We start from the raw sequence: 19,058 nt of genomic DNA on the forward strand, positions 1-19,058 counted from the left end.
TGAGCTTGTGAAGACCTAAATATTTCATTTGGGTTCTTCATATTTAGTCAATAGAAAGGGGAAATGCTCCAATAGGGATTTTCAGGTATTTGTATATTTTTACGAAGACAATCCTTTTACACATCCTGATACCATGGAATAGTGTTGACATGTGTAACATCAGTTGGCTGTGCTGCATTCGTGCTCTTGGGGGGGTGTTACTATACTGGGAAAGGTCATGTTAGCCTCTGTGTAGATAAAGCCGTGGTGCAATTGGGCTTCTGCTGTGTTTGGTGCTCCAGCTCCAGCACGAATCCTGACCTTCAGTGGCACAGTGACTACCCCATGGATGAAAGACATCGCCTTACCTTGTAAAGCTGTTGGGGACCCTTCTCCTGCAGTAAAATGGATGAAAGACAGGTAACCAGTAACCTAATGTATGCCTTTAGTGAAACTCTAAGACAATGCATCAGACATACAAGGTTGGGTCTAGTGGTCTTATTTTATATTCATTTCTACTCAGGAAAATTCCAGGAGACACCAAGTCTTCTAATGGAGAGGAAGTTGGGGTAGGGGGCAGATCTTGGCTTTAGCACTGAAAGGTTTTGGTGTGCTGTATCAATCTTCTGTGAATTCAGAGCCTTTCAAATCATAACAGAATGCTTGAGAGGAAAATAGTCTAACCAACCCAATGATCTCTTCACTTTATCATGTAAATTTCCTCTATAATCAAGATGAATGCTCCTACCATCCTATGAGAACCGGGACCCATTTTTCTCCTTCCAAGATAATGGTCCAACTAACCCTACCTCAACTTCTCTGAGAAATGGCTTTAGGAAATGGAATGCATTAGGACTTTGCTAATATAAAATCTGGTTTTCCATACTTAATAATAACTATTGAAATAATAGCAGCCAAGATAGGAGGGAGAAAGTGGGTGAGATGTTTTCAGTCCTGTAACTTTTCTAAGTGCTTTCTCTCTGTTCAGAGGAAGAAATTGGGATATAAATAAAGGGCTGAGAATTCACTAATGAGCATGGAGATTTGATATAAAAGGGGTTCAGAAGAGTGCCGATTTTCAAACAAAAGCGCTTGAAAGATATAATTATTGAAATAATGGTCTTGATCCAGCGACCACTTTTCTTCTGTCTTTTAAAATCAGTTAATCCAATAAATAAATAAATAAATATAAAATCAGTTAATCCAAGGAAATTAATAAGCTCCCAAGGGTCAAGAGGCATTCTGCCTGATGAGAGGATGGCCCTAGATGACTGGACAGTCACCACTGTGGATGCGGTTATGACCCCAAGGGAACTCTATTTATACTAGTACCAAGTCATCACCCTCTTGAGAAACTACAGTCCACTTTCTTTGTCAAAATTATCAACAACTGTGGATTTAAGCAAGTCTACAAGAGACCCTCAAATTTACTTGTCCCTATGGGATTGGGTCAGAATGGCTCTTCTGCCCTAGAGGGAATTTACAAGAGGAAGTCATGGTGCCTACATGGTGGAGGAGAGAGAGACCCATTAAGGATGTGATGGGCATTGACAGATGTGAGAGCCAGAATCCAAGCACCCAGCACAGAGCTAACTTCCACATAGCATGTTTTTTTACAAAGAACAAAATTCAGTCTTTTGATTGTTTAGGTCGCAGAATCACAGTTTAGTTCCAAATGTGTTGTTTCCTTCAGAAAAGACTCTTTATGCTTTTCCCCAGTCTCAGCTAATTTGGATTGTAATTTCTTTAATCTGTGCCCTTTTCTTCCTGTGAGGCAGTAACGGGACACCCAGCCTAGTAACGATTGATGGGCGAAGGAGCATCTTCAGCAACGGGAGCTTCATTATCCGCACAGTGAAGGCGGAAGACTCCGGCTATTACAGCTGCATTGCCAATAACAACTGGGGATCAGATGAAATTATTTTAAATTTGCAAGTACAAGGTACAAGATTGGGGGGGGGGCTCTATTTAATGATTTTTTAAGATGCATGCCTATTTGCAAAGAGTAATATTGACCTAATTTAAAAATCAGCCTTTCTAAAGAGCTAATAGCTATTTTCTATTACAAAAAAATACATACATGCTCACTTTGAAAATTGTAATGCTGACAGTTGAAAAAAATAAAAACATTTATTGTCCCAAAGATAACACTATAGAAGGATAAAAGATATATTGTTATTATCTTGTATTAACATTTTTGCATCGCCAAGAAAGTTCATCTAGGTAGCTTCCGCCAATTGCATGGTTTATTCTACACAGGTGTTAAGTGTAACATAGAAAACATAAACAAAAAATAAGCCAAACAAAAAATAACCCTTATCTGCTAATTACCTAACCTTTTCTATTTTCTATTAATAAATCACAGTGAGTAACAATAAAATCAGTATTGTCCTCAGTGAGAGAGGAGGGGAGGAGGGTAAATATATTTTTTTAAAATAATGCAAAATTGATCTGGAGTTTCAAGAAAAGTGGAGCCAAGAGAATTTCATGGTGTTTTAGAAGATTGATCTGATATTGTGACTCTAAAGAGAAGGTCAGTTTTTCACACCTTTCAGTTACTATATATGGGCCTCTCTCAGAGGAAAAGAGATTGACATTTTATGGGAAGCTTTCCATATAATTTGGATAACGTGATTCTGAGTTTCTTCACTGCTTTTGTCTTCGGTGCTGATCCAAAATAATATTGAGGCCCATTGGTTAGAAGTTATGGATTCTTCAATCCTTGAATGAGTATGCAAGTTCATGTGTAGCCACTCAATGGCACACCTTTGATTTTCAGAAGTGTGTGTGTGTGTGTGTGTGTGTGTGTGTGTGTGTGTTACATCCTGGAGGAGTAGCTTAACAAGTGGAAACTTTTGCAATTCTTTTTCTCACTAGCCATTCTCTCTCCCCACTTCCCATCCCTGAGAACAGAACAGCTAAGCGGGTGCCATTTATCTTTCTCACTTGAGTCATGGCTGAAATTCAGAGTAATACATGCATCCTTAGTAAGTTTAAAGAAGATTTCAATCAGTGATGAACAACTCAGAAATTCAAGGAATCCATGTGGAAATGAGTTAGATATAAATTCAAGTAGAAATGTGGTTGAATTTTTGTTAAATAATAGATTCAGTCTGCTCTGTCTCTTTAACCAAGGACATCAACTAAATAGACATTTTGACAGAAGTGAATTGCATATTTTGGCACCCTAAAACACTTATTTAATAAATGGCTGTTAAAAAATGATTTGGTAAATGGCTGTTAAAGCAGATTAAAGATGTGAAAAACTAATTCTTGTTTTCTAAAAACTGTTTCGTATCTAGTTCCACCTGATCAGCCTCGGCTCACAGTGTCCAAAACAACGTCTTCTTCCATTACCCTCTCGTGGCTCCCTGGAGATAATGGGGGCAGTTCCATCAGAGGTAATAAGCAGTAGGTTGTCCACAATCGTGATAAGTGACACATCTTCATCATGTAATTGTTATGTGTTAGTTATAATTAATTCTCCCACTACCTAAACAGCAAGCCACGTCTATTTTTATGGTATTTCCTGAAACTCATCCTTCATCCAAGGCATCTCATTCACAAAAGTATCATTATGCATCCAATTTGAGTGAAAGATTAACAAAGAGAGAAAGAAAAAGAATTTGCTAATTTCTCCCCCCCCCCAAGATTCTGCATACTGTTTCTTTCCCATGTTGTCAACACTCTGCCATTCATTCACTCCTGAACTCAATCATTCATTCAAATAACCACAGTTATTGTTGTAACTTATAAAACATGGAAAGATAGAGAACGTAGAATTTAAGTGGGAAATGATCCATTTGCACAGAGCTTTTGTAATTAGTCCATAGTAGAAAAGAATATGGGAAGTGTGTCCTGAGGAATGAAGTAGCATGATAATTCTAGCCTTCATGGAGTCGGAAGAATGTTCACACTGAGCAAGCTGTGGCCCCAGGAAGGGAAGAGAATCCAGAGGGACAGACTGAAGATGCACAGCAGTGGGGGGCTAGTCCTAGAGCACATGGGAGGGGATAGCGGGCTTGGATTTCCAACGGCAGAGGCCATGCTTCTTCTGAGTGAGGAGCAGACAGCCAGAAATAGGGAGCCATTTCAGGGCAGAACCAGTGGAGTGCTGGAGTCAGCACCTCCCAGCTCACGAGAGCAAGCTGCCCCATCTCTTCTTCTTCACCTTGCACTCAGTGACTACACCCAGGCTGGGATTTTTGTACACCACAGAAATCAGAAATGCTACTGGTCAAGGCTCCATTTCTTCCTTCATTCCTCCCTCCCTCCCTCCCTCCTTTCTTTCTTTCTTTCTTTCTTTCTTTCTTTCTTTCTTTCTTTCTTTCTCTCTTTCTTTCTTCCTTCCTTCCTTCCTTCCTTCCTTCCTGAACAGCCAGTTGTTAAATATTTATCAGCACTCCACTGAGTGAAAGGGAGGAACTTCCCTTTAACAAACAAACAAACAGTTGGCTGATTGGGGGGTGAGGATGTGTTTGCGGGTTTGAAGGAGTGTGGAAAGTGAGAAAGATTTGTAACAGCTGCCATGTGAAATGCACAGGGAGTCATTAATAGACCAACAAAGTCATTGCCAAGAGGGAGCGAGGCCCCAGCTGCAGATAAATAGACCAAATTGTGATGGTCACAATTTTCAGTTTAATGACTTCCTTAAGTGGTATTGGGCAGCTGGGAGGTAAAGTGGATCGCAGGTTACCAGAGCTGATGACTGGTAAGTGTGGCCAGAAGTCATAGGAGTGAGTGAAAATGGTGAAAATGGCCTCCCGAAGATTCTAGGCTCATTAGAGAACATTGTTATGGGAAAAAATGGGGCATCTAGGGAAGAGTTCAAGGGATCCTAGGACCCCAAGCTCAAATGAAATGAAGTTTTGGTTCATAAGTGTGAGAGCAGGGGAAAGGTAGTACAGAAAGTGTCAGAGTAGAAGGTCTTGGAGATGAAACCAACTTTAATAATGAAGAGTTTCCAAGCAAAAACAACCAGAGGTCCGCGAAACACAACAGTGGCCAAGGCCATTGGCATGGGGGATCCCATTGCCAAGTATTAGGAAAGCTTCCCAGATGTGACTTGGATGGAGGAAATTAGAAGGAAAATATAATCCCTGTGATGTTCAGGGCAGCAAGGAGGTGGTTTGCACAGAGCTGGAGGGGAACCCAGGAGACGACATTGGGAGCATGGGGTTCACAGATCCCTCACCCACCTGTCAGCTACTGAAAGAACTTTGAGGGGTGCAGATAGAAACACTCAAATGTGGGGCGCCTGGGTGGCTTAGTCGGTTAAGCGTCCGACTTTCGCTCAGGTCATGATCTCGTGGTTCGTGGGTTCGAGCCCCGCGTCGGGCTCTGTGCTGACTGCCAGCTCAGAGCCTGGAGCCTGTTTCAGTCTGTGACTCCCTCTCTCTCTGACCCTCCCCTGCTCCTGCTGTTCCTCTCTCTCTCCTAGAAATAAATAAAACATAAAAAAAAAATCTTAAAAAAAAAAGAAAAAAGAAACACTCAAATGAGGCTGGGAAAGGAGGAGGAACCCCAAGGTTGCAGAAGACCAGAGGGGAAGGAAGGAGCAAAGAACAGGGAAAATGCAGACCCTCACCACAGAAGGAAGAATCGAGGCCAGGGGACCTCCGTGTGGGAGGTCTGCAAAATACTCAATGCTGCCAGTGTGGGGTTAGGAGCCTCTGTATTGTGGAGCTGAGAAGTGTTTTGCCTGTGTTAAAAATAGTCTCACGGGCTGGAGGGAAGATACCAGTCTGGTGGTAGAAGATACCTCACTGGTGTGAGGACAGCATGCACCAGGCAGGCTGGTACCTGGGTTGTTGGGGTATGAGTGTGGAGGAGACAGGGACAGAGAAAACAAGACAGATTTGACCCCAGGAATAGGCTGGGGTAACAGGGACGAAAGCCATAACAAGGAGGAATGTTCGGTGATCACAAGGGCCAGGAGTGCTGGCTTCAGAGTCTGATGTGGGTTTTGGATCTTACTTATGGAGCCCTAGAATGGTTCCCTAACCTCTCTGAACCTCAGTGTCTTCATCCCACTGTGGAGACAATAATCACAGTCTCAGAGGACTAGGTGAGGTAATGAAAGTAATGGGCTGAGGACAGTTAATGGCAGATGGTGAGCACTCAAGAAATGGGCAGTTGATGTCTATGGTAGTAGATGTAGAGGTAATAGTGGTCATGTGTAGAGATGAGCTTTTGGAAGGATTTTTCAGACAAAGGGGGAGCAGGTTACCACTGAAATGTTGGGATGGCTACAGGATTTAGAGCTGGTTCCCTTAGTAGTTGTGGACTAGGTAGGGGGTCATTGGTGAGATTCCTATGCCCTTGATAACATTGGTCCAGCTTTTCCAGAACTTTGGTTCTCTTAAAAATAATTCAGCTTCCAATCATGATGATGCCCAAGGATTCAGGCATTGTGCTCTGAGCCCAGATGTCTAGAGATTTAGTGTCCTCTCCCTGCTGCCTGCTCCACCCTTTTTTTCTTAAAAATTTTTAATGATTTATTTTATATTTGAAAGAGAGAAAAAGATTGCTAGAGGGGAAGGGCCAGAAAGAGAGGGAGAGACAGAACCCCAAGCAGGCTCCAGGCTCTGAGCTATCAGCATGGAGCCCAACGCAGGGCTCGAACCCACAAACCATGAGATCATGACCTGAACCAAAGTCAGGCACCTAACCAACTGAGCCACCCAGGAGCCCCTGCTATACCTTTTAAAAGGAAATAGGGAGAAAGTGGTTTTATTTTCACCATCCCAATTAGCAATACACCACACTGTACACTGGTATGGCCTAACTACTAATGAAAGCATCACCACAGCCCTCCTCCTAGCCTAGGTTGAATTTCCTGGAATCAGGGAGACTTCGAATGTTCTTTTCCAAAGATGCATGAATTCTGAGAATTTTACCCTATACAAAATGCAAACTTCTAGTAGAAAGGAAACAATGCTCTTTGATGATCTCTTGTTTTCTGTAGGATACATACTGCAGTACTCCGAGGATAACAGTGAGCAGTGGGGAAGTTTTCCAATCAGCCCAAGTGAGCGCTCTTACCGCCTGGAAAACCTGAAGTGTGGGACTTGGTATAAGTTTACTCTTACTGCACAGAATGGAGTGGGCCCAGGGCGCATAAGTGAAATCATAGAAGCGAAAACACTGGGGAAAGGTGCGTATGCCTTCTGCTTCTACATTTCCTCCGTTTTCGAGATTGAATGGGGGATTGGAATCCCAAAAGATGCATCATATATTTGCACACTTGTTTGTGAGTTTGAACTTTGTTATTCCTGAAACAGGCTGGGAAGTATTACAGCGTAATGAGAGAGGTGGCCGTTCTTTACAGAATATCCTGGTTCTCTCTTTTCATTATCTCATCTACAGTGAAGAAGAGGAATATCATTTGAAAATCAAGGGCTATGGTGCCAACATAAAGTGCCCTGGCTGGGCGGCCATGAAATAGGACATTTGCCTTTCATCTTATTCTGGTGTGATCTTCTCCCTCAGTCAACCCCATGACCCCTCTATCCAGAACTTTCACATTGCTTCAGAGCGCCCCTCCCCCACTCTTCATGTGGGAAGTGACTGTTGACCTTTAATATGAATTGGTTTCTAATATGAAACATGGACCTTTGAGGAGAGGAACCCCAGCGGGAAAATGGTGCTCAGCGGTGAAATTGCAATCTGAGGACACCAGTAAGAGGAGGGGTACAGTGGTACGTGGGTGTAGGTGAGGCAGTGAAGAGAGAGTCTCTGTAGCTCCCCCTCATATCTGACTCCATCTGGTGCACAGGATGGCAGAAGAGCTAGAGATAGGAAGGCAAAGGCACTCTTTGGATCTGGCACCAGAGTTTTGGATAAGCCGTGACCAGGGTTCAAAGGATGAGGTATTGATTTATGCAGAAACATATCTATTAGGCCTCTGGGCTCCAGTTGGAAGTGCTTGGATGGCAAGGGACACCTGTTTCTACCTCCCAAATCCAACTAGACTTCTCTTGAGTCAGATCCATCCGCATGAGAGTAAAACAGGTCAGCTGGGTACACAGCACTGATTCCTTCAGAACCAGTCATGGAGGGGCTCCTGCGTGGCTGCGTTGGTTAAACACTCAGCTCTTGATTTTGGCTCAGGTCATGATCTCACAGTTGTGAGATTGAGCCCCACATCAGGCACCATGCTGACTCTGGATCCTGCTTAGGACTCTCTCTCTCTCCCTCTCTCTGCCCCTCTCCTGTGCTCTCTCACGCATGCTATTTCTCTCTCTCAAAATAAATAAACATTAAAAAGAGAACCACTCAAGGAAATGTATTCATGAAAATAGCACTGCTCTTCATGAGCTCTAAGATACACAAAAATAACCCCTACGCACCCAGTTTTCCCTCTCACACCTAGGTTTTTATGGTTGGAGATAGTCCATGGGCCCATAGGTCCCTATAAATAGGGGACATGTTGCAAGTGGCCTATGATCCAGACTTGGACTGAGCTCCTCACCCAGGTGGGGAAAGCAGCCAGAAGAAACTGTGTGACTGCTCTGACAGCCCTCATTTGTGTATCCCATGAGCTGATCCCCACTGTGCATTCTCCTTCAGAGCCTCAGTTCTCCAAGGAACAAGAGCTGTTCGCCAGCATCAACACCACGCGTGTGAGGCTGAACCTCATTGGCTGGAATGATGGTGGCTGTCCCATCACCTCCTTCACACTTGAGTACAGACCCTTCGGGACCACGGTCTGGACCACAGCTCAGCGGACCTCTCTCTCCAAGTCGTACATTTTGTACGACCTGCAAGAAGCCACCTGGTACGAGCTGCAGATGAGAGTGTGCAACAGCGCCGGCTGTGCGGAGAAGCAGGCCAACTTCGCCACGCTCAACTACGATGGCAGTAAGCTGGCTGGCTTTGTAGTCTTCCTGTTTGTGTCACAGGACATATGCATGTGCTTACTGTCCCTCTCCCATTCAACATTCATCCTTGTCACAGTGTGACCAGCGCCCACAGAACCCTTTAGGCTTTGGGGCCATTCTGCTAGCTCCCTGTTTGGCTCCCTAGTTCACTGTGTTCACATGACCATGGCTCTGTTCCAGAAACAGAGGGCTAATGGGAGTCTCATTAGGGCATCTTGGTGCAGGAGCGATGTCTCTTCGGGCTGAAGGATTCTTAACGTTCACTTACCAGACACGTGGTTCTCTGCCTTTGTCAATGACTGTGAGCTAACACTGCCTTTGTTGTCTCCTCACCCCTCCCCCACCCCATCCCAACCCACATAACTTCGTCTTTGCTCTCATTTAGCCCTTAAACTGCATGTGCAGAAACAGTTTTCATGGTAAAGGAGCTTATGTTAGTCCCTGAGCAGAAATGGAGGCACTGATGAAAATAGAATAATATAAGATATTAGTGTCTGTCCTGTCCCCCCTCGATACACACACGTGCAATTTGCATGACCATTCTGAAAACCAAGCGAAGTATCTTGTGATGTTTAGTCAATCAAAAATAAGTGATACAAATTTTTATCCTTTTTTTCCATACAACTAGTATCAAAGGCCATTTATTCATATCTGAGCAAATGCCCAGCCCAGTGAAGCTAAAAGGTAGAGTGTCATTGATTGCTATGAGGTCAGGGAACTTTAGAAAGTCTCAAATAGCAGTATATTGGTGCTGATTTCTGTAACTTTGCAGTGACTTTCACTCAGGGAAAAGCAGTGAGTGAGTGAGTGAGTGAGAAGCTCAGTCACAAGGTGACACCCACCACAGTTCATCGGGATGCTTGGAGCTCCTGACTTAACATCGCTCCTGCCCCTGTGAGCCCTCTGGCCAATACCACTGATTAGGTCAGACCACAGTGCTGGATGGCTTAGCCCAGAAAGTCTGTACCCGAACAAACATCCCAATACTTTTTTCATCACTAGGTAGGCTGAAGGGTGTTCCCTCCTCTGCTCATGTGTACTTGAGATCTTGCTTCAGCAAGAACCTCCTTAGGGTGGAGGCTCTGTTATCCTAAGAAGAGTGTCCATGAACCCAAGGGCCCTCGGAAACAACTAAAGGAGGCTAACAAGGTGATGTGGACTAGGATCCTCATTTGCCCATTTTCTCCTGGGCTGTGCTAGATGGCCCCGAACGAGTTCTTCATGCTCTGGAACACCACCCCCAAGTCTCCTGTCCAAGGCCATTTCTCCACAAAGTTCTCCTCAGCCAGAGTCCAGACTAGCCTTCAGCACTTCAGGCCTGGGACCCATGAATGTAGGAAGAAGGCGTCAGGTGGAAGCCTTCCGACACTGGTTACACCAGCCCTCAGTTACAAGTGATGTCGCTAAAGGGTGATCTGAAAGCATCACCCACAGGCAGAGAGCAGCTCTTCCTATCAGCTTTCTCTTCCAACATGGTTTAAGTCTTTGATCTTACAAAATAAAGGACTTTGACTTACCAAACACTTTACTTTGCAGTTAAGAGTTCCCCCGAAGTTCTCTGCTAGCAGGTACCGTTTTGGGCAGTAAGCGTATTTCTTATTTTAGATTATTGGTTTACAGTAATTGACTTAAGATAATCACATGCTGGCACATAGCTTCTCTATAATCTGTGGAGCTGCCAGGGCACTGGGTTTTGGTGTGCACATCAGTGATATGGTCACGCTAATCTTTTCATTAGAAAGCACTCATGTGCAGAATTTGAAACTATGATTCAAACTTACAAAGTACTCCACAGATTTTAAATGCTTGTCTTCTTAAGAAAAAAAAAAAGCAGGGGGAGGTGCTCTCATTTGATCCAGAACCTTAGATTACAATCGTGTAAAAGTCCTGTGAGCTACATTTAATTTTCTGAAATCTGATCATTTTATCACAGTAGGAAATAAAAATACATACTTATATTTTCCTTGAAAAGGATTATGGGTTTCTTTGAACTGATCTCCTGGATATATAGCTCTAATATCTCTTTGGTCATGTCTGACTGAAGACTTTTCTTTGATTTTTGGAGAAACAGAAGTGGACAGTTAGCCTCACCTCTATGCCAATCAGACCTCAGTTGCTTCCACTTCTTTCTTTGACTCTTGCTTCTGCTGTTTCCTTAGTCAAACATAAGCATGTGTCCTTGTGCTGCTTGGTTTTGCAGACCATCTTCACTTCTCTTACGTGGGTTCCGAGTATCCCAGACTTGGGTTTCCAGCTAAAAACACCGCACAGTTGAAAGAACCTTTTTCTTGGCCACAGCAGGTAGCATAGGGGACTGGATTCTCTTATCCCTGCTCTACTTTCTAAATGCAGGATGAAGACCATGTTTATGCAGGGACGAATTACATTCTTTTTGCATTATTTTTCCTAAGCCCCTGACTTCCTGGCCCTTGTTTACCATGGAAAATACAATGGGCTGGAGACTCTTATGTAATGGAAGGGGCCAGAATGCATACCCCACGAAGTGGGGATGTATATTGGAATCTCTGCACCCATTGTATGCAGCCTCTGCATAGAAAGCAGCTTGAAATAACTCAGAGTTCAGTCTACTTAGGCACTTCCTTATGATTCTAAATAATTTGAATTTCATAATACTGTATAATAAATGCCTTATCACTAAGGGGGGTGCTTTGGGGACCTAGATGTTTCCTCTTTGAAAAGTTTTCCACAGCTCTTGTATGTGAGCTTCTAAAGTAGAGTTGGTCTTACGCCTGTGATAAAAAGCAAGTGAATAGCCAGACAAAAAGGGATGTTAGGGCTCTTTCAGCCAGTGTGGCTGGTACAGTCTCCCTCCAGACTCCTGTCCACCAGCCAGACCTACTGTTCCTTCTTTGATGTGCAGCTTTTCAAACACCCTCCATCAGTTGTCCTAAGGGTGACAATTCCAGGTAGGTGCATGTGGCTTTTTAAAGCACCTCGCCTGGACATTGTGCTTTTCAAGTGCTTACGCCCAGCAGTACATTGCAAAATGAAGTCCCTTTCAAAGAAACGCACTTCACCCTCTGTGCAGATCCCGAGTTGATGTGCTGTCAAATAAGTTGAAAGTTGGGCAGAGGAGGAGCGTGAGAAAGGAAATGAATCAGCAAGGACCTAGATAAAGAGTTCCTCTCATTCCTCATCACCCGGACACCCTTGGATCACACAGTGCGCCTCTTGTAACCGTCATCCCTAAAACCTCCGCCATGCTGTCTTCATTAATAGTCATCTAACACCATGGCCCTGCTTTCAGGTACAATCCCTCCACTCACTAAGTCCGTTGTGCAAAGCGAAGAAGGGCTGACGACCAATGAGGGGCTCAAGATGCTGGTGACCATCTCCTGTATCCTGGTGGGGGTCTTGCTGCTGTTTGTGCTCCTGCTGGTGGTGAGAAGGAGGAGGCGGGAGCAGAGGCTGAAGAGGCTGAGAGGTGAGTGGAGGGCCCGCAGTCACCCGCACGCACCACCGTCGCTGGAAAGCCAGCCTGGCAGCAACCCCCAATGGCCTGACTGTGAGGTGCCTTCAGCAGGACCACAGAGCCTTGGGGGTAAAGCCTCACACAGGTTACCACTCGCACAATCAGAATTGAGCCAGGGTCAGCCTCACACCGGGCTCCTAAATCCTAGACATCAGGAGGCCAAAAAAAAAAAAATTGTTTTATCATGGGTTTTGCAACTCTGCTTCCTTTAATTCTCAGCCATTCTAGCGATGCCATCAATTGTGGCTTCCTTTAAAAAAGCCCTATCACATTTGCTGTGACAGTGAGAACTGTTTTATTGCTGGGAAGCGGAAATTGAGGGCTTATGGTAAAGCATTGTGAGGCAGAAGACACACACTCCCAAATTAGAAATTTGAGCTGAAGCCCAGTGTAAGAGTTTCACTCTAACTAAAAAAAACAACAAAACAAAAAAAGCCATGGAAAGAAAACAAGAACCTAGGGCAAACGCAAGCCATTGTTAGCAGTCACCATTATTACACTGTCCAGATCTGGGAGGTCCTGGTGACAAAGCTATTTCCAGCTTCTGGCCAAGGACCTTTCCTCACCCTTGCTCTGCGGTGTGAGGACAGCGAGCCCTTTCAAACATGCAACCCCATACAAGAAGAGTATCCGAGTCTTTTGCTTGTCATCTGTCAGCGTATTTAACCAGGCCACTTTTTTGATAAAATGCATGGACACGATGTTCTCATTTTAATGTCACTCCAGTGTGGACTGCTTATTCCTCAAAGTCACACCTGCGGAACAAGTAGCACTAACCCCAGTACATATCTGTGACAGCCCCAGACAGCGCTGATGCACATGGAAAACGCTGACCTCTTCCACAAATGCTTCATTTGACTGTAATCCAATTAGAGCAGCAGAAGATGGTGATATTTTCTCCACTCTGTGCTTCTGAAAAACATCCCTCTTTATGTGACCCTAACACATTTTCCTATCCATTTGCTTCCACCTTGCCGACAAATTAAAATATCTGAAATACATTGCACTCCATCTATACACTAATAGCCCTTCCACTTAAATCTCCTGTAGCCCCACAGTTCAGATGAACCATCGATCTCATCGAAATATCTTTTCTAAACACTTTAACCACTTACTTAATTTTGCAGACTTACCTTAGTAAACCCCACATCCTAAGCACTGCTCTTGGTGCCCTGATGTATCAAGGTGAAGAGAAAGAGCCTCCTGAACTTTGGGTTTAGTGTAGGAGGCAGACACATGAGCACCTACCAGGAAAAGAACAAAAATGTCACGAATGCTAAAATCGGGCTTCAAACAAATCCTACGTAAGCACAAAAGAGGGAGCAATTAATCCAAACTGGGGAGAGACAGGGAAGCCATCTAAGAGCTCTGTAAGAGCAACATATTGCTTAATATTTGTAGAAATCCAGCATAAGGGGAGCTGTGTTGGATTATCTTCACAAGCGCTCATTGCTAATATACCAAAAGGATGCTTCTATAACCGTTTCCCAGAAAACAGAACCCAACATTCTGGACCTTAGGGGCAATGTTATTGAGGAGTCAATAACTGACAGACCAACAACGGTCTGTCCTTGTTGCATGTAGACAACCAAGTTCAAGAGCTGCATTTCAAAGGCTATGAATTGTTTCTATCACATCTTATGAAACCAACAGTAAAATTTTCTTATTAATCATTTCTATTTGACCACCTGGGTTTGGCAGAAAGTGCATTAAACATGAAGGCACTCCTTCCCAGCATTCTACGACCCTTTGCCAGATTTATCATTCTGCTCTCCCCCGGCCCTATTGCGTACGCCTTCTTTCCCAGCTATTGTTCAATTTGCCCTATGCTGCTTGTAATTGAAGCACCCCAGTCTCTAAAGATGCCAAAGACTCTGCTGGCTCTTCCCAAAGCATAGGGCTGGACTGATGGCAGGCTCATGCACCCTTTATTTTCCTTCTTAACAATACCTTGTAATTTAGTAATTGCTTTGCGAGGGCTCCTGACAGAAAATATCCAGGGACTGGCATTTTTATTGTTGGCATCTCTACCTCTGGACACCAGTACTTTGTGGCAGATCTTGGTAAAGAAAGCAATACATCACATTAGAGAGCACAGCCTTTCCCTACCCGGAAACAGTTTTGTTTTCTTTGTGCCTGAGAAAAAACACAAAGGTTTCAGTAGGAAGAAGATAAGTGCTGTGGCAAAGAGGCTGTATTTATGCAAGATGCCAAGAAGTCAAGAGTTCCAGAGAAGTAGCTTGCCATCGTACAAAAGGAGCTGCAATCTTGCGTTTTGTACACACTTCGTAAAGCCTTCCAAAGCCAGAGTCGGACAAGAGGGCAGACAGCAAGAACGCAGAGGATTGGGCACTCAATTCTACCTGCTCCATCACAGCAAGTTTGAATGTGGACACAGAAGGAAATAGGATTCAACAAACCATTCTTGAATGATTATCTACCATCTGCTGAGTATAACTGCTTTTAAAACCAACATAAAATGTTCTTTTTAACTATTTCTGTTTGATCACAAAGGTTTGACTAGGTCCCAAATGGAAAAAAGATTACTAAAGCCCCATCCCAGAACTGTAGAATCTAACACTTTAGTGTCAGCAAGAAAAGGCTTACAGAGACAGACACCTTCCTATAACTGCAGAAAGTGTACCATAAAAGGACAAAGTTGGGTTATCTAGGAGGGGGTGGGCAGTTGTTAGTGAAGCCCCAGGTCTTGCCCCCAAAATATCTCTGTCTTTTAGCCCATCAGGGCTCCTGAAATGTTAATTAATGACATAAAATGTTTCCAATTCAGTCACAGAGGAAAACTGTAGTCAGAGCTTAATGTAGTAGGTGCCTACCTATTAAATAGAGCTCATTAGTAGAATGGCCCACGCACAGCCTGACCCACATAAGGCACAGGTCATGTGCCTGGATTAGAATGAGTTCAAATATATTCACAGATTCGACAGGAGAGTTGCTTCATAAAATATTTTTGCTGCCCCCAAATAAGGGCACTTCTTATAATATGTCAGTGTTACTTGAGCAACCACCAGTCAGGATCAAAACTGGAAATAAAATTTAGATTACAGAAAAATATTATGGGGTTCCTAATGAACACTTTAGGGGGTTACTATTTAAGGTCAACTTCATATTGTTGACCATGTTTGCTTATAGAAACTACTAAAAGTTTATAAGCAAAGTATGCTTTCTCATGTAGACAAGCAACTTAGTTAGGTGATTATAACATGCTCTTTTATGTTAAAGTTAAGGAAGGAAGGAAGGAAGGAAGGAAGGAAGGGAGGGAGGGAGGAAAGGAAGGAAGGAAGGGAGGGAGGGAGGGAGGAAGGGAGGAAAGGAAGGAAGGGAGGAAGGAAGGAAAGGAAGGAAAGGAAGGGAGGGAGGGAGGGAGGGAGGAAAGGAAGGAAGGAAGGAAGAAGGAAGGAAGGAAAGAAGGAAGGAAGGAAGGAAGGGAGGGAGGGAGGGAGGAAAGAATGGGATGGAGGGAGGAAGGAAAAGGGAGATAGGATACAAGCAATTTAGCCAACCTATATTTTTCCTTTCCTGAGATCCTTTCTAATTTTAGAACATGATGACCTCCTAAGTCTAAATTGTCTACAAGTGCTTCATTTTTTAAAAATCTGTAACCTTATCCAGGAGTCCAGAAGCTACATTTTTGCATGTAATCATGTCCTGATTTTTTTCCCCCACATCTAAAGCTTTTGAGGTGCAAGTTTACAGAACAAATTCCTGGCTGGGCCCATGATCCCAGAAGCCCCCCTTGTGAAAATGTGATTCCCACATCAGGTAATCAACTTCCAGTATCACTAAAAACACCCTCCTTTAGTGTGAGTCTACCCAAAAAAGGTGCAAAGTTACGTTGACACCAGCCAGTGCAGGTCAGCACTAAGAGCTACTCCTGGGACTTCAAATAAGCTGACAATAAAAAAAAATAAAATAAAATAAATAAAAAACCCATGGATATAAAATTTGACCATGCTTCTGTGGCAAAATGGCTTTCTTCCTTTAAACAGAAGCATAGTTATTTTAAGATGCATTAAAATGAGTTAATATTATAAAAATGGATCACTTCCAGAAAGCCATTCCCAGAGAGAATCTGGCCTCATGGTTCTCCATGGGCACAGTTTAGGGGGTGGGGGGACATGAGGAATTGTCATCATTTTCTGAGCTCTGACATCTCATTCATCTGTTCTGCAAAGGAGCTAAAATCTCTCCTCATTTGTAAGACCAAAAGTCAGCTGGAATTTTAATAATCTAAAGGAAGAACAATAAAGAGATATCATCGTCACCAAGCTAATAAATGCCCAATTGCAGTTTATTTGGGATCAGAAGCATGTGCTCTGAAACCTTATTTCTATACTTTGCTTCCTTCCTTCCTTCCTTCCCTCCCTCTTTCCTTCCTTCCTTCCTTTCTTTTTTTCCCTTTTTTACCTTAATTTCTTAATAAAACTATTCTTTCAAAACCTTTCAAAACACCAAATTTGCCATGGAAAATTTGAGGAAACAGAGCCCTCTGTATTATCAGAGAGTGGAGAGCAAAGGAACATTGGGAAGGCAGCAGGGACGAGTGAACAGCAGCCCGTGGAATGAGGGACAGAGAGGGGGCGGTCTGGAGGGAGCCAGTGGCCTTAGCCCTGGAGCTGTGTCCCGCCTGGGTGTTCCAGTTGGCCCATGTTTATACTTGCAGTTTTCTCAGATTGCAAATATATGTGGCTTTGGGTTTTGGATATTTATTTAGTTATGACTTTTGGATCAGCTTTCATAGCATGCCAAAGATTGGAAGTCCTGTTTGTCATCTAGTAAAACATAAATGCAGGCTCATAGCCCTTACGAAAATAGCTACTTTATGAGACCATTTCAATGCCACAGATGAGCAGGAATTATTGTGAGGGAGCTTGCAAATAAGAACTTTTGATAGATAGTGAAGCTGGGTAAAATTTGTTGCCCCCAAACTCTTGTTTTTGTGGGTGCATGCAGGGCACTGTCCAATGGAAGAATGGACCTGAGCTTGTCCCATTTTGTCTAACTAGAACTTCACAAATGAAAAGTGTGGTAGTGAAGCTATGAATGGGATTTCTCCTCTTTAGCCAAACACGTGGGCACACAAACGAGGAGCCAGCTCAAACTCCCTTGGTGCAGCCGCCACGCTTGACGCTTGCCCTTGCACCCGGCTTCTGTACCCTTGGTGGCGCTGTCCAGTGGATGAGAACCTCCATGAGGCATGCGGACCCATGGTGGGAACGGTGGTCTACAAAACGAACAGGGAAACTGGGCCAGACCTCGCTGTAGTATTCGTAACCCAGCAGGGGTGCTTCTTCCCAAGAACAACTGAATCATGCATTCGTCAATAGAGGACTCCTATTTTCCACTTTTTTGCCTTCTTCCTCTCCTATAATGCTTTACACTGCCTTGTATTAGTCTCTCCACAGCAGTGCAAATAGCTTGAGTATAAGCTTGATATTATTATGCCCTATTTTGCTGACACGACAAGGGAACTTGTCCAAAATCGCATATCAGGACAGAGCTAGAGGGAGAGCCCAGATCATGGCTGCTTATCCTGGTTCTCTTGCCATGAAATTTCTTCAGACTTGGGAATGGTCAAGACAGAATGGAAGGTCCCATCAATATTGTTGGCTTTAAAAGAGTTATCGATGAAGCATGGGGTCAGAAGATATATTAACACAGAATCAACAGCCACTTTATAATTTTATTTTTTCCCATTGAAAATATGTATTCATTTTTTATCTCTATGTTCACTGTCTCCCAGTCTTTCCCTATATTAAAAAATATATGTTCCTTCTTGTTTGCATATATTCTACCTGCTGTTCTTCTTTCTACTGCTTTTCCTCACTGCATTATTGAAAGGGTATTTTATAATCAGATGCATCGCCTCTCACTAGCTCCTGAATCCTCATGGCTTCACTTCCACCCCCACCTTCCAAATGCTCTTCTGAAGACAGATAACCATTTACCTTCTAATCACCAAATTTTACTTCCAGCTACCATTTGCTAGCCCTCTTTACACATTCAGAGTGTTACCAAACCTTATTTTTTAGAACCCCTTTCTTCTGTGTTTCAGTATCATTAGACTATCCTGGTGATATCTTTCCATCACGCTCCAACCCAAAAGATTAAGAGGGGAATGCAGAGACAAGGATGGATCTGTAGGAGTAGCAAAGAGCTTTAGGAAAGGTGTCACAAAGTCTAAATCTCAGATTGAGCTGAAATTGGTAGGGGGCGGGGGGAATGTGACAGGCAACACAAGAGGCTGTTTAGCAAGAAGAACACGGCTTGAGATGAGGTTCTCATGTTAACAGATGGCAGGTAGAAAGAATGATTCAGCGTCTGCTTTGCTTTGATATGCACCAGGAAAAGTGCTATTCGAACCATAAAATGTGGAACAAGAATTATTAAAAAAAGGAAGGAAGGGACGGGGTGGGGGGACAGGAAAGGGGATAGGAGGGGAGAGGCAGGGAGAGAAAGAAAGACTGGGAGAGAAGGAAGGAAGGAGAAGGAAGGGAGGAAGGGAGGAAGGAAGGAAGGAAGGAAGGAAGGAAGGAAGGAAGGAAGGAAGAAAAAAGGGAGGAAGGAAGGGAAGAGGAAGGAAGAAAAAGGAGGAAGGAAGGAAGGAAGGAAGGAAGGAAGGAAGGAAGGAAGGAAGGAAGGAAGGAAGGAAGGCAGGAAGGAAAGTAGGAAGGAAGGAAAGAAAG

At 43.7% G+C, this 19,058-nt stretch overlaps 1 protein-coding gene across 1 annotated transcript in view; it reads left to right on the forward strand.

The window, feature by feature from the left end:
* Positions 1–19,058, forward strand: part of DSCAM (DS cell adhesion molecule) — a 643,763-nt gene that overhangs the window by 584,932 nt on the left and 39,773 nt on the right. The window contains exons 22-27 of the mRNA XM_077765486.1: positions 282–399; positions 1,758–1,921; positions 3,282–3,380; positions 6,947–7,135; positions 8,551–8,841; positions 12,130–12,306. Coding sequence (XP_077621612.1) covers positions 282–399; positions 1,758–1,921; positions 3,282–3,380; positions 6,947–7,135; positions 8,551–8,841; positions 12,130–12,306 — 1,038 coding nt within the window. The remainder of the gene's footprint in view (positions 1–281; positions 400–1,757; positions 1,922–3,281; positions 3,381–6,946; positions 7,136–8,550; positions 8,842–12,129; positions 12,307–19,058) is intronic.

This window comes from Crocuta crocuta, unplaced genomic scaffold (assembly GCF_008692635.1).
Source record: "Crocuta crocuta isolate KB4526 unplaced genomic scaffold, BGI_CrCroc_1.0 scaffold84, whole genome shotgun sequence".
NCBI lineage: Eukaryota > Metazoa > Chordata > Mammalia > Carnivora > Hyaenidae > Crocuta > Crocuta crocuta.